Source organism: Danio rerio, chromosome 2 (genome assembly GCF_049306965.1).
Source record: "Danio rerio strain Tuebingen ecotype United States chromosome 2, GRCz12tu, whole genome shotgun sequence".
NCBI lineage: Eukaryota > Metazoa > Chordata > Actinopteri > Cypriniformes > Danionidae > Danio > Danio rerio.
In genome coordinates this window covers 35,637,850-35,655,113 of record NC_133177.1, presented here as the reverse complement: position 1 = coordinate 35,655,113, position 17,264 = coordinate 35,637,850, and the positions used below count along the sequence as shown (strand labels likewise).

The 17,264-nt window shown below is 34.6% G+C and overlaps 3 protein-coding genes and 1 non-coding gene across 54 annotated transcripts in view; 3 read left to right on the top strand and 1 right to left on the bottom strand.

Moving 5' to 3' along the window:
* nrbp2a (nuclear receptor binding protein 2a) overlaps positions 1–10,897 on the top strand; it is a 65,264-nt gene extending 54,367 nt beyond the window's left edge. Inside the window, exons 7-19 of one of the 3 annotated variants that reach the window (XR_012392719.1) lie at positions 40–63; positions 415–498; positions 1,697–1,752; positions 1,860–1,955; positions 2,036–2,168; positions 2,396–2,498; positions 3,689–3,739; positions 3,832–3,967; positions 4,290–4,343; positions 5,529–5,592; positions 5,774–5,829; positions 7,760–8,955; positions 9,502–10,897. Coding sequence is in view for 2 of the 3 variants with exons in the window: in XM_001920637.7 (XP_001920672.2) it covers positions 40–63; positions 415–498; positions 1,697–1,752; positions 1,860–1,955; positions 2,036–2,168; positions 2,396–2,498; positions 3,689–3,739; positions 3,832–3,967; positions 4,290–4,343; positions 5,529–5,592; positions 5,774–5,829; positions 7,760–7,858 (956 nt within the window). In the remaining variant the exon portion in view is untranslated. Of the gene's footprint in view, positions 1–39; positions 64–414; positions 499–1,696; positions 1,753–1,859; positions 1,956–2,035; positions 2,169–2,395; positions 2,499–3,688; positions 3,740–3,831; positions 3,968–4,289; positions 4,344–5,528; positions 5,593–5,773; positions 5,830–7,759 lie in introns of all 3 variants that reach the window. The other 2 variants (XM_021467601.2, XM_001920637.7) reach the window with 2 other exon arrangements.
* The window catches only part of ccr9a (chemokine (C-C motif) receptor 9a), a 164,256-nt gene that overhangs the window by 115,087 nt on the left and 31,905 nt on the right, over positions 1–17,264 (bottom strand). The gene's annotated exons all lie outside the window — the stretch shown is intronic.
* Positions 12,486–17,264, top strand: part of puf60a (poly-U binding splicing factor a) — a 17,870-nt gene continuing 13,091 nt past the window's right edge. For 10 of the 49 annotated variants that reach the window (XR_012388289.1, XR_012388323.1, XR_012388321.1 and 7 more), the window contains exons 1-2: positions 12,494–12,568; positions 16,284–16,379. Coding sequence is in view for 20 of the 49 variants with exons in the window: in XM_068224477.1 (XP_068080578.1) it covers positions 12,548–12,568; positions 16,284–16,379 (117 nt within the window). In the remaining 29 variants the exon portion in view is untranslated. Of the gene's footprint in view, positions 12,575–13,379; positions 13,443–15,594; positions 15,705–16,230; positions 16,380–17,264 lie in introns of all 49 variants that reach the window. The other 39 variants (XR_012388288.1, XR_012388319.1, XR_012388315.1 and 36 more) reach the window with 10 other exon arrangements.
* LOC137488409 (small nucleolar RNA SNORA57) lies at positions 16,994–17,131 on the top strand. Its single transcript, XR_011007435.1, has one exon. It is a non-coding gene; the product is annotated as a small nucleolar RNA SNORA57 (small nucleolar RNA).

Genomic DNA, 17,264 nt, shown 5'->3' with positions numbered 1-17,264 from the left:
GCTTCAAGTAGACATTTATACAATTTGTTTCGTTTACAGTGTGGCACAGGCTGTTTGTTAACGGTGAGTCCATTTCCAGCTCTATATGCCATGTGCACAGGAATGTGGTTATCTGTTCAGAAAACACAGACTGGACTTAGACTGTTTCTTTTCCTTCCTTCCTTACACAATGCTTTGCATATTTTGGCTCAGAATCATGGCGGTTATGTAATGTACTGTAGAGTTTCTTGTCAGCCTTTACAGTCCAAGACATAAATAAAGAAAATAAGCCCAATTCCCCCTTCAGACTATTTATGTTGGACTCCTACCCATGTGCTGGAGATCTTATTTATGTATGTTTACTGGCCATAATTCTTTTAGCCACTTAATGTTATAAATAGAGTGTAAATGTTGTGTTTTTTGCCTTTCCTTCAGTATTTGCTGAGGCGATTCATGGGAATGTGCATCAGCATCGAGATGAAGTGCGGAACCAGCATTTCTTTGCACCAGAGTATGGCAGTGAGTATCTGATGTCTGTAACAGTTTTATTCAGAAGGAGGTTTTCAAGCATAAATACAGTAAAGGTATAATACTGCCTTTTGTACAGTGGAATAGGAGCTGTTAAATGTTATTATTTCTGGACAAAAGTATATTGATCATTTTTATGATCTAAGTCTTATACATAATTTTATACATAGTACAAGTCTCAAATATTGTCTTTTTACAGTTGAAGTCAGAATTATTTGCCCTCCTGTTTATTTTTCCCCAAATAAATTTTTAACAGAGAGATTTTTTTTCAACACATTTCTAATCATAATAGTTTTAATAACTCATTTCTAATAACTGATTTATTTTATCTTTGCCATGATGACAGTAAATAACATTTGACTAGATATTGTTCAAGACACTTACATACAGGTTAGACAATAGGTTAACTAGGAAGGTTAGGGTAATTTGACAAGTTATTGTATAACGAGGGTTTGTTCTGAAGACTATCGAATAAAAAATATAGCCTAAAGGAGCTAATAATTTTTAACTTAAAATGTTTATTAAAAATTAAAAACTGCTTTCCTTCTAGCCGAAATAAAATAAATTTTCCTGAAGAAAAAAATATTATCAGACATACTGTGAAAATTTCCTTGCTCTGTTAAACATCATTTGGGAAATATTTAAAAAAGAAAATAAATTCAAATGAGGGCTAATAATTCTGACTACATGTGAATCTATATATAAGCACCATGTTAAATATTTATACCTTTGCTTCTATCATTCAAACCAATTAGCTTTAACCAATTGAATAAATATGGCATAGTTCATTTTATTTTAATTTCTTGCTTTATATATATATATATATATATATATATATATATATATATATATATATATATATATATATATATATAGATAGATAGATAGATAGATAGATAGATAGATAGTAAATACAACTATATATAAAATATACTATAAAAAAGTATATTGTTTCAGATTATATAGTTTGTTTTTACTGAATGAATCATTATTTTTCCCATATTTTAATATTTTCATTTTTAAAATGTATCATTATTTTTTTTTCTTCAATTTTGCTAATTGTGTTTGATGCAAACAACAAAATAGTAAGTCTAGTCTTTGACCCATATACATGTATATTTGTGGTCTGATAGTCTAGAAAAAGTTTAATGACATTACCGTCTCTTTCGTTTTCTCTCTCTTTTTCCAGTTGCTGAAGATAACTACGCAATTGATATATTTTCATTCGGTATCTGTGGCTTGGAGGTTTGTAAACTAATTGAATAATCTAAAAAAAAGCAAATGTATCAATTCCAACATATCAACATTTAACAGCATGGCATTTTCATTTCATGTTTCTCCTTTACCTTTAGATGGCAGTGTTGGAAATCCAGGCCAATGGAGACACTGCTGTTGCGAAAGAGGCCATTGATTATGCTGGACAGTCACTTGAAGACCCTCTAATGAGGGTAAAACACTTAAAGCACGTTTATAATTAATACTCTGCTGAATTATTTAATCTAACACTCTTGTCTCTTTACACTGACAGGAATTTATTCAGTCATGTGTACGCACAGAAGCCAAATCACGGCCTACCGCTCACGATCTGCTCTTCCACCGGGTGTTATTTGAGGTGCACTCCTTAAAGCTGCTTGCTGCGCACTGCTTTATCAATAACCAGTGTAAGTGGACATAGGAAAACACTCTTGTTTAAACTTATAGGCTATTTCCCTCATAGCATTCCTTTAATTTTGTTCTTCGACAAAGCAGAACTGTTAAGCCTGACCCATTAATGCAAAAACCAATGTGTAGTTTGATATTTGATGTTGATGAAGCCTTTATTTGTCACACACACTTTTACATGTAGCAAAATTTCTTCAGTTGAATTTATATTTTATGTGTTTTTCAGATCTTCTCCCTGAGAACTGCGTGGAAGAGAAGACAAAATCTTATGACCCCAATGGCATCATGGCAGAGATTAATCATCGCAATCGACCTGGAGTTCATCTAAAGTAAGTTTCTCAAACTAAATCTTGCTGCGTCTCAATCAGCAACCATAGATTTCAAGGTTCTTAATCAGTAGGTCACGTGCATGAATTTGGGTTCTAGTAAGGACAGGGATGAGCTTGGTTCACTACCCATTGGGACACGCTGAGAACGTCCTCATCATGCATCATCAAAAATGGAGATTGTGAACAACAGCAGAATTAATGGTATTCATATATGAGCAATTCCATACAAATGACAAACTTGCCATAAAAAAAAAATGTTTTCACCAAAATACCAAAACTCTTTCACAAAAATGCCTCTGTCAATGTTTTCAAACAATTATATTTGATTTACCATTCACACAAGTGGCGATTTTACACCTGTCACATCCAGAACGGAGAGATATCGCATCCATAACAATGTTTTTTCATCATTAATGTAACATAAAATAGAATCAATCGTGTTTGTTCTATAGTGAGGCAACTGTTGTCCTTTTGATTAGCATTATTGTTTTTTTGGTTGTGCAGTTTAATTTAATTTCTACAAAGTATGTTGTATATTGCAAACTTACATACTTATTTTGGTCACAACCATAATGCATGTTTATTTTCCTCATTTAAATTTTAAAAATGTTTACAAATTAATATTTTTCTGATAACTTTGAGCTGTTTTGGAAAATATAATATAATTCAATATATTGTTACCGAATACTTTCTCTGTGAATTTATGTTTGTACTGTAAATGTCACATCCATAATGCTGGAATTGCTCGTATATTAAAGTTTTATTAGTACATTATAGCTAAAAAATTTGATTATTTTTAACAATTATTCGATTATCATTATCATTTCAACCATTAAACAATTATAAATGTTTGCTAGATTTAGATTTAGTTGTGTTCGTTCATGTTAAAAATAAATAAATAACTTATTCTTTTTAGAAAATCTTGTCTTGTATGTCATTACATTTGATGATTTTGGTCATGTGATTCATATTTCGCTTTTCCAAACTTACGTTAAGGGCACATAATGCCTGCACCTGGATTTTCACTGTGCATTGTGGGATTTTTCAGGTCACTGGAAGAATTTGATGGCACTTAAAATGGCATCAATGCAAAATCAGTGCACTGACTACTGAGCAAGGGTGCAGATTAAAACTCACCCGCTGATTGCTTCCTATTTTTCTCTGACATCCTTCATGTTTTTTTTTCTTAGATACTCTCACGTCTCTCCTCTGGAGCTGGACAAATTCCTTGAGGATGTGAAGTGAGTGATGGAGAAGATCAACTGATTTTACAGTTAGACTCTTTTTGTTTCCATGCTTCTGCATTTTAAAACCTTTGCTCCCACATGAACAGGAACGGTATATATCCCCTGATGAACTTTGCTTCCCAGCGGCCACATCCTATCCCCCGCGCTCTTTCTCTGTCACAGGAACAGATGGAGACTGTGAAGACCCCAACGCCAGAGCCACAAGAGACCGAAACCAGAAAGGTTAGAAAAAACCGCAAGAGATCTGTACATTCACACAGCTCAGAATCGCAATTCATTTTAAACATTGTTTTTTTAATACTAAATATTTGCTAATCTAACAAACCAATGAGAAGTCTGTTAAAATCTGAAGAACAATGATTAGTTTAAGCTGACACTTTAAACATTTCCCAGAAATAGTGATCAGTGCATTCCTCTAAATACAAAGCATGTATAAGTAACTTTCTGTCATTTAAAAAAAAAAAAAAAAGACTTGTTCATGTTTAAAACCTGGTGAAACTTGAATCACAACAGTTAGGAGTAAAATCCTTGTTTTTTCGCATAGGTTGTCCAGATCCACTGTAATTTGGAAGCAACTGAGGAAGGCACAAGGAGTCATGTAAGTCTCATTTGTAGTTTAGCTGAAAGGGCACCTTTTTTACCCCTTTTACAAGATGTAAGATAAGATAATTCATAATAGCCTAAAGAATCTGCCTATTTTGTCTGAGTAGAGTGTAGCTTTATTTTGTAGCCTGTGGCTTTAAATGCAAATTAGCTGCTTCTCCCTGCCCACCATTCCCATGTGCATGTCTGCTTCTCCTGCATTACATCAGATAAACAGCAGTCAGTGATAGAGACAGACTCGATTAAAGCTGAAATACAGCTCATTAGTCAAAAATACCAAGTACGTTTTTCATGTATTTGTGGTGGAAGTTAATCAAGCCTTTTTAAAATGATGAGTCACACACAAATGCAGTTTGCCATACACGCACATATATTAGCATTTACTGACACCATGTGGTCGTGGTGATTATAGCTGTTAAGAATTACATGTTAATTTTACTTTTTTTACCACAAACATGCTCTGTTTTAAAAATGGTTTAAAATTATAGAACTTATAAAAACCACAGAGAGTTGTGATATTTTAATCTCACTTTATTTGCAATGAAATGTTCTGTGGACATGTGTTTACATGTTATTACAGAAACATGGCGTCTTGTAAATCACTTCGGTAGGCGGGGAAAACCCCACTCCTACGTCATGTTGCAGTGGGCCTCGAAATCACTAGGATTTGTGTCCTATTTGAACATCAGGAAATAAAAAATAAAAAAAAGGACTTGTGTTTGTATCACTCCAATATGACTGTGGACATATAACACCTACACAAAGTTCTGTCCAGACAGCTTACAAAAGTTGATTTACATCATAGGTGCCTTTTACATTTACATTTACATTTAGTCATTTAGCAGACACTTTTATCCAAAGCGACTTACAAATGAGGACAAGGAAGCAATTTACACAACTATAAGAGCAACAATGAATAAGTGCTATAGGCAAGTTTCAGGTCTGTGAAGTCTAAGAAGGAAAGCATTAGTAATTTTTTTTTTGAGTACAGTTAGTGGTGTATACAGAGAGGCAGTTGCAGATTAGGAAGTGAAGTGGAGACTAAATAGTTGAGTTTTTAGTTGTTTCTTGAAAACAGCGAGTGTCTCTGCCGTTCCGATGCAGTTAGGGAGTTCATTCCTTTAAAAGTAAATAGTCTGTGAACATTGTGCATCATCTGTCTTTTTTCCTGTCTTTTTAGCTCTCTCTGTTTTTAAAGATGGATGACAGGCTTCACCGCCAGCTTAGCTGTGATGTTTTGCCATGTAAGTCAATGTTCACACATTCAATTATGTTCTTGGTGTTTATTTTTTGATAAAACACTTTAGGCAAGTAATTACTGCACATTTAAATATGAGGCAAATCTGTCAAGAATGCATTAAAATTGGACTGTCAAATATAAATCTTGAAAGAACATTTAAAGTTGTGTTTGTTTGTTATTTCCAGCTGACAGTCCCAAAGATTTGGCTAGTGAGTTGGTTCACCATGCTTTCATAAGCGAGGTAAGCATGAGATCTTTTGTTTTATACATGAATATAATAGTCAAGTCAATTTCATTTGTATAGTACTTTTTATAAAAGATCAGCTTTACAGTTGAATTGTTTTATGAACTGTGTAAAATATGAATCAATTCACATTGCATGTTTAACTTTATTGGTATATAATATTTATGGATAAAGGTGTGTTTTTACTGAATATGGTTATCTTTAAAATATGTAAAAGGACACGCAATTACTAAACCTAGTTGTTTGAAGAAAAGTAGCATAAATATTATGTTTTTATAATAAACAGAAACTATTTTTTTTAGATTTAAAGCTGGATTATCTTGTTATAATTGAAAATTGCTTCTTTCCTGTAACTCCTATTCAACTTTGAATATATTTTGTGACTATTTTGAACAGTCACAAGCTTACGTACCATTAACTGATGTGTATCGCTCTCACTGCTAAATGATGCATGTAAACATCAGTTAACATTTCACTATCACACGACTCTATCCAGTTTAAGGATTTAATTGAAGGTCATGCCATTTACAAACAGCTTAATGCCACAGCCATATCACCCTGCAGCCCAAGACCGGTTACTCACTGAAGCTAAGCAGGGCTGAGCCTGGTCAGTACCTGGATGGGAGACCACTTGGGAACACTAGGTTGCTGTTGGAAGGGGTGTTAGTGAGGCCAGCAGGGGGCGCTCAAACTGTGGTCTGTGGGAGTCCTAATGCCTCAGTAAAAGTGAAGGGGACTCTACACTTTCAGTGGGCGCCGTCTTTCGGATGAGACGTTAAACCGCGGTCTTGACTCTCTGTGGTCATTAAAAATCCCATGGCACTTCTCGTGAAAGAGCAGGGGTGTAACCCTGGTGTCCGGGCCAAAGTCCCTCTATCGGCCTTACGATCATGGCCTCCCAATCATCCCCTTCCACCGAATTGGCTCTATCACTGTCTCTCCACTCCATCAATAGCTGGTGTGTGGTGACCCCCCCCATGATTGTGAACTGCTTTGGGTGTATGGCCATAAACAATAAATGCGCTATATAAATACACATTACATTACATTAATGCAGACAGTCACCAGACTACAGTTGGTCAGTTCTTAGCCAACCTTACAAATTCCAAAATATGTGCGCTGACTAATGTCAATAAGGGTGTCACATTGACTTGACAAACCCCAAAGTTTCTGTTGTCACTGCTCTGCCTTTAGTCCCCTAGTAAGCAAGCCACAACTCAATTTGATGTCACATCACTGATTCTTGTATAGTAGTTAGTAGATAGTTGAGTCTTAAAGGGACAGTTCGCCTACAAGAAAAGACAATGTGCTTACCATTTACTCTTCCTGAAGTGGTTGCAAACCTTTGAGTTTCTTTATTCTGGTAAATAATTAAGAAGATATTTAGAAAAAAGCTGAAAACATGTAACAATTGACTTCCATAGTAAGAAAAACAAATACTATGGAAGTGAATTGTTGCCTGTTTTCAGCTTTCTTTAAAATGTCTTTGGTGTTTACCAGAAGAAAAGAAACCCATAAAGGTTTGTAGCAAGCTAAGGGTGAGTAAATGATGACAGAATATTCTTTTTTGGATGAACTGTCACTTCAAATGTCTTAAAGATAGTTCACCCAAAAATGAAAACTCTATCATAATTTACTCACCCTTCACTTCTTCCAAACCTGTTTGAGTTTCTTTGTTTTGTTGAACACTAAAAAGATATACTGAATCATTTTGTAAACCGGTAACCGTTGACAGTCTTAGTATTGGTTTTTTCTAATGTTGATGTCAATCGTCAATGGTTTACAACATTCTTCAAAATATCTTCTTGTGTGTTCAACAGAACAAAAAACTCAAGTTGGTTTGATGCCAGAATATTTAGTGTCCCTTCAATAAATTGTACAGTTCTGCAGTGTTTGATTGCGGTTGTGTTGCTTTTGTGTCTTGCAGGAAGACTGTGAGAAGCTGGCATGTTTTCTTGAGGATGCGTTATGTAAGCACTGGTCGGGGACATCCACCTCCCCTACTGCCATGGCTGTGATGTACTAAAGCCCAGCTGGTATAATAATAGACAAACAAAGCTTGAAGTTTGGGTCAGAGATCTAGTCTGACAGGAGGGAAATGTGACCAAAAGCACACCATTATATAATGAAGGTCATGACAAGATGGCTTTAAAGTGAGCAGCGGGCCTGGAAAAAAAAGAAGCTTGCACCACACCGCATGGTACCTGCACAAACTCCAAAGAGCTGTTAACCTGGATCTTGAAGTTCAAATTTCTGCTGTCATCTCACCATGACAAAGAAATGCATTTTCCAACATTACATTTCCTCTTTCAGTGCCAGCATTTTGGGTTGTGAATTATTATTATTATTATTTTGTTCTTTCAAGAATTTTAAAAACATCCCTTCAGGTCGTCATGCTTATGGCTTCATCCAGGCTCATCTAGCAAAGGACAGAATCTCACAAAATGAATGACAGAGTTTTGACAGAGGCTAAATGTATAAGAAATGATTGCTGCTTCCATCAGGCAATATGACTGGATCATTTGTTCCAGACTTAAATGTATTATTATTTATTCTTTTAAAACTTGATTACATGGTCTTGCTTTACATGTTGTAAGTTTCAAGCAAGAAAATGTATCAAAATATTTAGTTCTACTTTTTTTTAGATTATCTTTTGTATGTTTTAACAAGCTGGCTTTGAGCAAACGAATGTATGATACTATGACAAAAGTGCTCTTGGTGCCCGGTAAACTAATAGATCTCTACTTCAACTATTTGTAAGACCTTACATTTTTAAATGATGTCTTGCTCTTAATCTTACAGAGTTTAAAATGTCTCTACAGTGAAGCTATGTTGATCTCAAATGTTTGTTTTTCATACAGATGCTAATGAACTTTGCATTATGTTTGTAAACCATGGCAATAGCCATATCCTAGAATGGTTTAGCTCACTAACATTTGGAGTCAGTATGATTTTCTTTTTTAAGTGAGACTTTTATCCAACAAAGACTTATTAGATTGATCAAAACTGATATTATGGACTTAGATTTGTAAAACGAATCATATTTCCAAATGCTGTTCTTATGAACGTTCTATTAATGCTTAAAATATCATGGTTTTCACAAAGAGACACTCAGAAATAAAGGTACAAAATCTGTCACTGGGGCAGTACCTTTTCAAAAGGTACATTTTTGTTCCTACACTCAAAATATACAGGCTGGGCCATTTATATGGATACACCTTATAAAACTTATTGGGAATTTCACAAGAAAAACAATGATGTGCTTGGTTTTAACGTTACTTTATTCTTTCATGAGTTATTTACAAGCCCCTTCACATATACTAATATGCCTCAAACATGACATTAATATCACCAGCCATTCCCATTTTATTAAGCTGTATCATTTTTAAATTCATTGGGACAACTTTATTATTTATGAACAATCAACAAATTTGTTAAAAGTTTTAAGCTAAACTTAGTTGATTTGTGTTGGGTCAGCATGAATGAATTATGTGGAAATCTGCATTATTTACAGTGTAATAGTTCCTTAAAGGTACATTTTAATACCCCAAAAGTTCAAATGTGTATCTTTTATTAACTTGAAGGTACAAAAGTGTAACCCAAAGGTACTAGTATCCACCTCTATGGTACAAAAGTCTACCTTTTGAAATAGTACCACCCCAGTGACAGATTTTATACCTTTATATCTGAGTGCATATAGAGCAACTTAACTTTTTTATCAATGATTCTAGGTAGAAACACTTCTTGAGCACCAAATAGGAATTTTTTGAGTGTGAAATCAGTTAATTCAGTGTTAATTCAGCAAAATCAACGACTTTTTAACAGCTATTTTGAATTCTAACAAAATTCCTGAATATCACTTCAAGTAAATGCAATCTAAAAGATTTTGCTTAGACTTTTTTATATTTAACATCATACTTATGTCAAGTGTACACAAATGTTCGATCTGATATTTGCTCAGTTTTAATTAATAAAGCATCTGGTTTTTATTTTATGAAGAAACTGATTCTAATTACTAGCTTTCCAAATCAGATATTTTTAACTAAAGCAACTTGATGCAAACAATTAATCATGGTCAGTGTACCAGTGTGGACATGATTGACATGAGATGTTTTTAATTGCCTTTTTAATGTGAATATGAGCTGGTCCTAAATAGGCTGACTGCTCAAAGGTGTTTAACACAGTATATGGGCCAAGTTTGCTTTTCTTTGTCTTTTACACTGCATACAATAAACTGATCGTTGACTGACTTAGAAGAAGCAAGGTTTACTTTAATAAATCCCTCATTTGGGTGTGAAGGGCTGTCTGACATCTACCACAGTATGCGCACATTTTTATGTCATGCACAATATGATTCATACACTACATTGTATGTATTCTGCGTATGAGAACTTGAACTGTGTCAAGGCCAAAGATGTACTGGGTGCAGCGCTGGCAAGTGTGGATACTATATAGCAAATATAACATCTTGTTGTTGATCAACGCTGTTTTAGATTGCATAATTACAACAGTGTTCGTTCTGTGAAACCATCCATATTGCCATTGCCTTCCGAAGCAATAGTATCAATTTTAGAGATGCTTTCAGTACTGTACTCTAATGGCTTTGACTTCCCAGCATCTCTTGGCTTCAGAATATATGTGCATGTCAGAAAACGAATGCTTGGAATTATATATTTTTATGTTATATTGGCATGGTTTTGCGATGGATGTATTGCAGCTTTTTTTAACTATTAAAAGAGATATATTATCTCCATTCATTCTTACAGATTCAAATGATTGACATGAAAAAGCAGTTCATCTTCCCAGTGTTATTATGAGACTCAAATGTCTTGCAATGTAATGTATGTATGCGTATGTATGTATGTTTGTTTGTAGATACAAGAGATGAATGTACAGTGAGATGTTAAAATATACTCTTCCTAATTCCTGGTGTCCTTTCTCATCTGAATGAATATGACCTTTGCTTTGGGCAGTTTTACTTTATTTTATTATATTTTTATTGTGTTGAAACTGTATACTGTGACATGAAATACTATAACATTAAAATATATAATGAATACTTTAATATGACTGAATGCATTTCTTTTGTATTATAGCAAATGTCTAGTATATAGTGCATATGCAGTGCTCAGCATAATTGATCACACCCCATTTTGAAAATGAATGTTTCATCCATTTGTCAGTGAATATAGGAAATGTATTTTGGTGCATTTAAACGAAACGGATTTATTAAATAGATATATTTATTAAAATTATACTTTAGTCACCAATCATATTTAGAAATTGAAAGATAATACGATTAAATTTAAGAAAGATATTGCAGAACAAAATTACAACCTACAAAATATCAACTCAGTTTTTTTTCTTTTTTTCTTATTTTTTTTTTACTTCTTGATTTTTCTTTTTTTTTTTTAAACGTTTATTATTATTTTACTATAACATATACATTTGGGTGTACTAGTTTTTGGACCGTTATCTTATGTTATTTTGTTAGACAAGCTCCAGATTTGGCTTCAGTGCTGACTAATCTAATGCACACATATAATAATGTATAGCATCCTATTTAAAATATGATTTTAAAAGAGAGATTTGTGAGGGGTCTACCTATATATTCTGAGCACTGTATAACAATAATTCCCTGTGATGGGTTGCAGCTGGAAGGGCATCTGTTGCGTAAAACAAATGCTGGATAAGTTGGCGGTTCATTCCCTTGTGGCGACCCCAGATTAATAAAGGGACTCAGCCAAAAATGAATGAATGTATAACGTCACATGCTGTAAAAGTTCTACATTTACTATATATTGGCATTTTATAAGCATTTTGCTATTAAATTGATTGTACATTTACAGTAATAGCTGTTTTGCTGTTCTAGCATTGTTATATGATAAACTCCTTAAAATTATTTAATAACCAAATACATTAGTATAACAACCAATAACCAAAATATTACAATTTTCATTCTCTCATTCATTCATTTTCTTTTCGACTTGTCCCTTTATTAATCTGGGGTCACCACAGCAGAATGAACCGCCAACTTATCCAGCATATGTTTTAAGCAGCGGATGCCCTTCCAGCTGCAACCCAGTACTGGGAAAAATGCATTCACACTCATTCACACACATACACTATGGACAATTTAGCTTACCCAATTCACCAGTAGCGCATGTCTGGACTGTGGGGGAAACCGAACCACCTGGAGGAAACCCATGTCAACACAGGGAGAAAATGCAAACTCCACACAGAATTGCCAACTGACCTAGCCGAGGCTTGAACCAGTGACCTTTTTGCTGTGAGGCAACATCGCTACCCATTGCGCCACCAATTTTGCAGTTTTATGTTAAAATATTTAATGAGATCGTATTTGTACACAAATTCACTGTTAATAATAATAATAATAATAATAATAATATATATATATTCAGGCTGTACTTCTTTACTTTTACTCAAGTACAAAAGTGTAGTCAATAATTCGACTTTTACGTTTTAAACATGAGTATCTGTACTTTTACTTAATAAAAGGATGTGTATTGTTGCCATCTCTGCCTATATATATTTGCACGTTTTTTTATCAGACTTGTGTGTTTCTCCTGCAATCAGAACGTCTGCACTGCAGCTGCGCGTCTTTTACCCAACTCTTTTTTCTCTCCATCGATATTATCGCGAGATTTCATAGTCTTCCTCACCGTGTGGACGTTAGTGCTGGAAGGTGTGCTCAATGGCGGTCGCTGTTTCGGCGGTAAATGTAATATTTTTCTCAAATTTTCCCTTTATAGTTAAACAGCATTATCACATGCACATGTAGCAATGTTTCCTGTCAGAGGTTTCATTTCAAACAGCTAGATGAACAGTGGAATTGCTAACTAGCTTAGCGCACCCGAGCGGGATTTTCCTCTCGGCCTGCTGCAGCCGCTGCGTGCTTCTTTACATCCACTGTGATTTAATGCTAATGTTCGACCGACTTACTCGCCTCTGATGGATAATAGTTTAACCATCAGAGTCCTTTTAACGGGTTATTGCGAGGATGGTAATTTAAACTTTCGCGTTTACTCTGTTTCTGTACCCGCTACACGAGCTAACGTTTTCACATTCACATTGTCCTAACTTACATGAGCTGAATCCGCTTCCCTGCTGCAAGGCCCAGTACGAACGAAATGCTCTTGTCGAAAGAGTTTGAGCTATTTGGATTTTGCTTCCAGTTGTTATTTGCACTTGAAAGAGTTTATTTGCTCCAATTTATAGATAATTTTAACCGACGTTACATAAGGCCGTGTGGACGGTAAGAACGTTTGGGAGGGGGAGACTCGTAAAGCTTTCATTCAATGCTGCATTTAAACCTTTAGATGTAACGTTTATGTGATTATTCATAATATGAAATCTGTTTAGAGTCAATAAAGACCGCGTGAAGAGTTCAATTAGATTACCAGCACCTAAAACTCCTACCTATTAAAAAACACCAACACCAATACCATAACATGAAAAGTAAGCTGCAATGGTGGGAAATGAACGCAGTCTAACGAGTTTACTGAAACCTCTCTCTTTCTTTATAGACTCTGTTTTGAACAGTAAAAGCTCCCAATATATAAGACAGCCCAGCGGAGAGCAGGCGCTAGGTAAGGGGTTTATCAACTGCTTACCCCGAAATTACACTTCCCCTTTGTTATAAAAGGGGGTTGCCAAGTACTTTTGAGTATCATTTACCTTAGTTATTACACATGTTTGACAAACAGTAGATTGCATTAAGCAACCTGCACTTTTTTCATGAATTGCCCTAATTTAGTATGTGTATAATAAATATCATAAAATGTCAGTGCTGTAAATAGTTTTGCATAGTCATTACATGACAAACATCTTTTCATTATGTTCACCATTATTTGCCATCCAGAACTGTTGTACTATCCTGGTAGCTCTCGTCCTGTTATTTTTGGATGGAATTGAAAAATGTATGTGTTTTTGCACTAATATTCATGTTTGGGGAAATTGTTTTCATTATTTTAAAGTAAGAGTTCAGCAGAAATGAAAATGTACTGAGCCAGATGTTCCAAACAACTGCATTTATTAGCTGAAATGCTTTTCTCAATTATTTTGGTTTAGCAGAAAACATGGAGCGACTTGTAGATTTCAGTCATGGAAATAAAATAGAGTACTGTTTTTTTAAAACAAAAAAATCTGTTAGTGTATATTGGATTTTAATATGTGTCTGTACTAAACTGTAAAAATTAGGGCTGAACTATATAGTTTGAGCATTGATATCGCAGTGTGTGTCTCTGCAATAGTCACATAGCAGGTTTAGATTATTTATTAAAGATTAAAACATAAACATGTTATTAAAAAAAACTATTTAAACAATATTTATCTTTTCTCAGACAGGCGATATTATAAAATGAAACCAAAGATAAAAAAAAAAAACATTTGTTCTTCATCTTTTCTTTAATGTCGCCCTACACCTGCGTAACTTCTACCTTCCTTTAGCAATTTTTTTGTGCGTTGGTTAGCATCTTCCTCTACCTTTTGGGTGCTACCACAGGTTCCTTTGACAGTGCAGAACGTTTCGTCGACATTGTGTGGAGAAAACTTGCAAACATTCAGTCCAGCACTTCAGAATCACATGGCTAGCGATCTAAGGTTTCTGTAAATTTGGCAGGCTGAGAGCATTCTGTACTGTACAGGAGACACGGCACAGAGGATGTTGATTGACTGGTCTACAGCCAATCAGGATGCAAACACAATGCGCTGTAGAAAAAAAAATGTCATTGCACAAACAAAAAATCTGCGAAACCACGAAAAGCAGGCCATGTTATAGTGAGGGATTACTGTACACAAACTTGTGTATCTACAAGACAACTATTCAAAGACTTTTATTACTTGTCAATCTAAACTACATTTTTTATATATATATATATATACTATTTTATTTTATTTTTTTTCTTCTAATAATCTATGTAATGCTTTTTGGTTTAATTACCAGATGGCTCTTCAGTGTTTAATTTCAACAAAAATTGGAGAACTCCCATGCAGGTCATTCATCCATTGCTTCATTAAACATAAAATAAATTGATGTTAAGTAAAAACAAACAAAAAAAATGGTTATTGAAGTCATTTTTCACATCATATTTAGGTGCCTGAAGAGGAAATCAAGAAAAAATTAGTTTACATTCTATTATTGCACCTGCTTTCAAAAAAGCCCAATGCAGAAGTAATCCTCTGAATCAAAACAAATTAGAAAAGTCATTCAGTGAAAATCTTGCAATTACTCTTAAAAACAAAATCACATGTTTGGAAATTGGAACAACACAAGTAAATGCTTACTCGCACCAAGAACTATATGTACACCAACATGCTTTAAAAATATGTATAAAAATATTGCAGCTACTGCCACTTTAGAGTTTAAGTTTTAATTTTGAACTGCTGATGCTTGTATCATTCATCATCTGCAAAAAATTTGTTCTTGATTTCAGCTATTAGTTCAGACTTCATAACGCTTTACATGTAGTTTTTGGTGTGAATGGGTTTTAAAAGACCATTTTCATTTTTGGCTGAATTCTTCATTCATGTATCATTGGCACCACATTTCTCTGTACTAAAAGTGTTCAAACGAGGGCTTCCTGTCCTTAATGTTAGACCCAACGTTTTCCACCTGGATTTGGATGTCAATGATCTCAAATTGTTGTCTCCCTATCCAGTTCTCTTGATCTAAGTAGGTTTGTGTTTTTTCTTTTCTTTTTTTCTTTTTTGTCGTTTCTCTCTGTGTTGTCTGTGCTGTAGAGCATATCTCTTGACTGTACTAAATTTCCAAAGCCAATGGCAGAACCTTTTGGGTTCAAACCTCCTTAAGGGGGGGACAGTGCATCACTCTGGAGTTCATTTGAGCAAAGGTACTAAAGTTTTCTCTTGTGTAGTATTGAATTTAAAAAGGCTCACTTGCTTTAGCATATGCACTTTGAGGTTATATGGTCCTCCAGTGACCCACAGAATCAAGTGTTTGTTTCCACTGAGGGGTGAAGTCACCATGTGGTATGAATGCATGGTTCCCCTTTACCATGTTGTGGAGCCTGTTAATTGAATGCATACCAAATCATTTCATAATCAGCATCCTTTTAATTTAGTGTAAATTCTTTATAGCAAGCCATACTATGTTAAATAAAAGTTGTCAATGTGCCAAAATCCAGAAAGAAGTTTTAGAGCAAGCCTTAAATGACTTGAAATCAATTGTAATTTAAATATTAATATTTGAAATGTTTAATTGTTTACATAATTCATGTCATAGCTTTGGAGAATAATAATCCTGATGAACAATTTAACTGTCATTTGAATTTGCTCTTAAACTGGATGGTGGTTAAGCTTTAAGGAAGTTGTCCTGTGTGTATTGCAGTCCTGTGTGTGTGTGTGTGTCTTGAGCAGTTTCGCTGCAGCTCACATTCATCAGGTCTGACAGATGCCTGTGCTCTGTGCAGGGAGGTGAGGCTCTGATGATGGAGAATGGACAGAGCACGGCCTCGAAGCTCGGCCTGCCACCCCTCACTCCCGAACAGCAAGAGGCGCTACAGAAGGTGAGACTTTCATTCTAATTTCTGATGCACATGGGTGGAGGAATCAAGCATCTTTTGTGTTGTGACATTCCCCAACCTTACAAGGATCACACTTTTTTCAGAAAGCAAGTTAATATGTTGTTAACAATTTATTCTGCATGAAGAGTGAATGAGATTTGCGTATCTCTTGACTACTAAATTTTGTCTTTTTGTAATCATGAATAGCTTATAATAATGAATGTACATTAAATTAAGTAATGGATATATTGAAGCGCCCTAAAATTAAGCCCTTATTGTCTGAGATTTGGGGTTAATTTTTTTTATCCTCAGTTAAAATATGATTTATCAGATCCTAGATCATTTGATCTTGATAACAGATCTCTGGCTGATTTGTTTCTCTAACATTTTCCCGAATCAAATTAAAATGCCTGAATGAACTGATTTGAGATCGATGCATGTGTTGTGAAGGACCGATCTACAGAAATTGTACTAAAGTTGGGTCCGTACCTTTCCATAGTATGGGCTTGTATCTAAAAAGTTCTAATTGGTAACTTTAAAGTTAGCATGTTTAACTTCTCTTTCAGCCAATTTTTTTGTATTTCATCTTTTCGGTTTTTCTAGAAAATCTTTTTCCTGTCCTTTGACTTCATAAGCATGTGTCTGCTCAGTGCACATGTAAGCAAGCAGCGGACAAGAGCAAAGCCAGTGCTATGCCTTCGGTACTAGTGGCATCCGATTATCTGCTAGTACTATTCTCAATCACTGGTACATTATTGTGAAGATGGAATTGAATTTGATTTCACAAAAGTAAAAGTTTATATAATTTTCTGATTGAATTTGTGAAGTCATTGCTTTTATATAATGTTTTAGAGAAAAGCCTATGCCACTTGTTGTCCACCTGGGTTG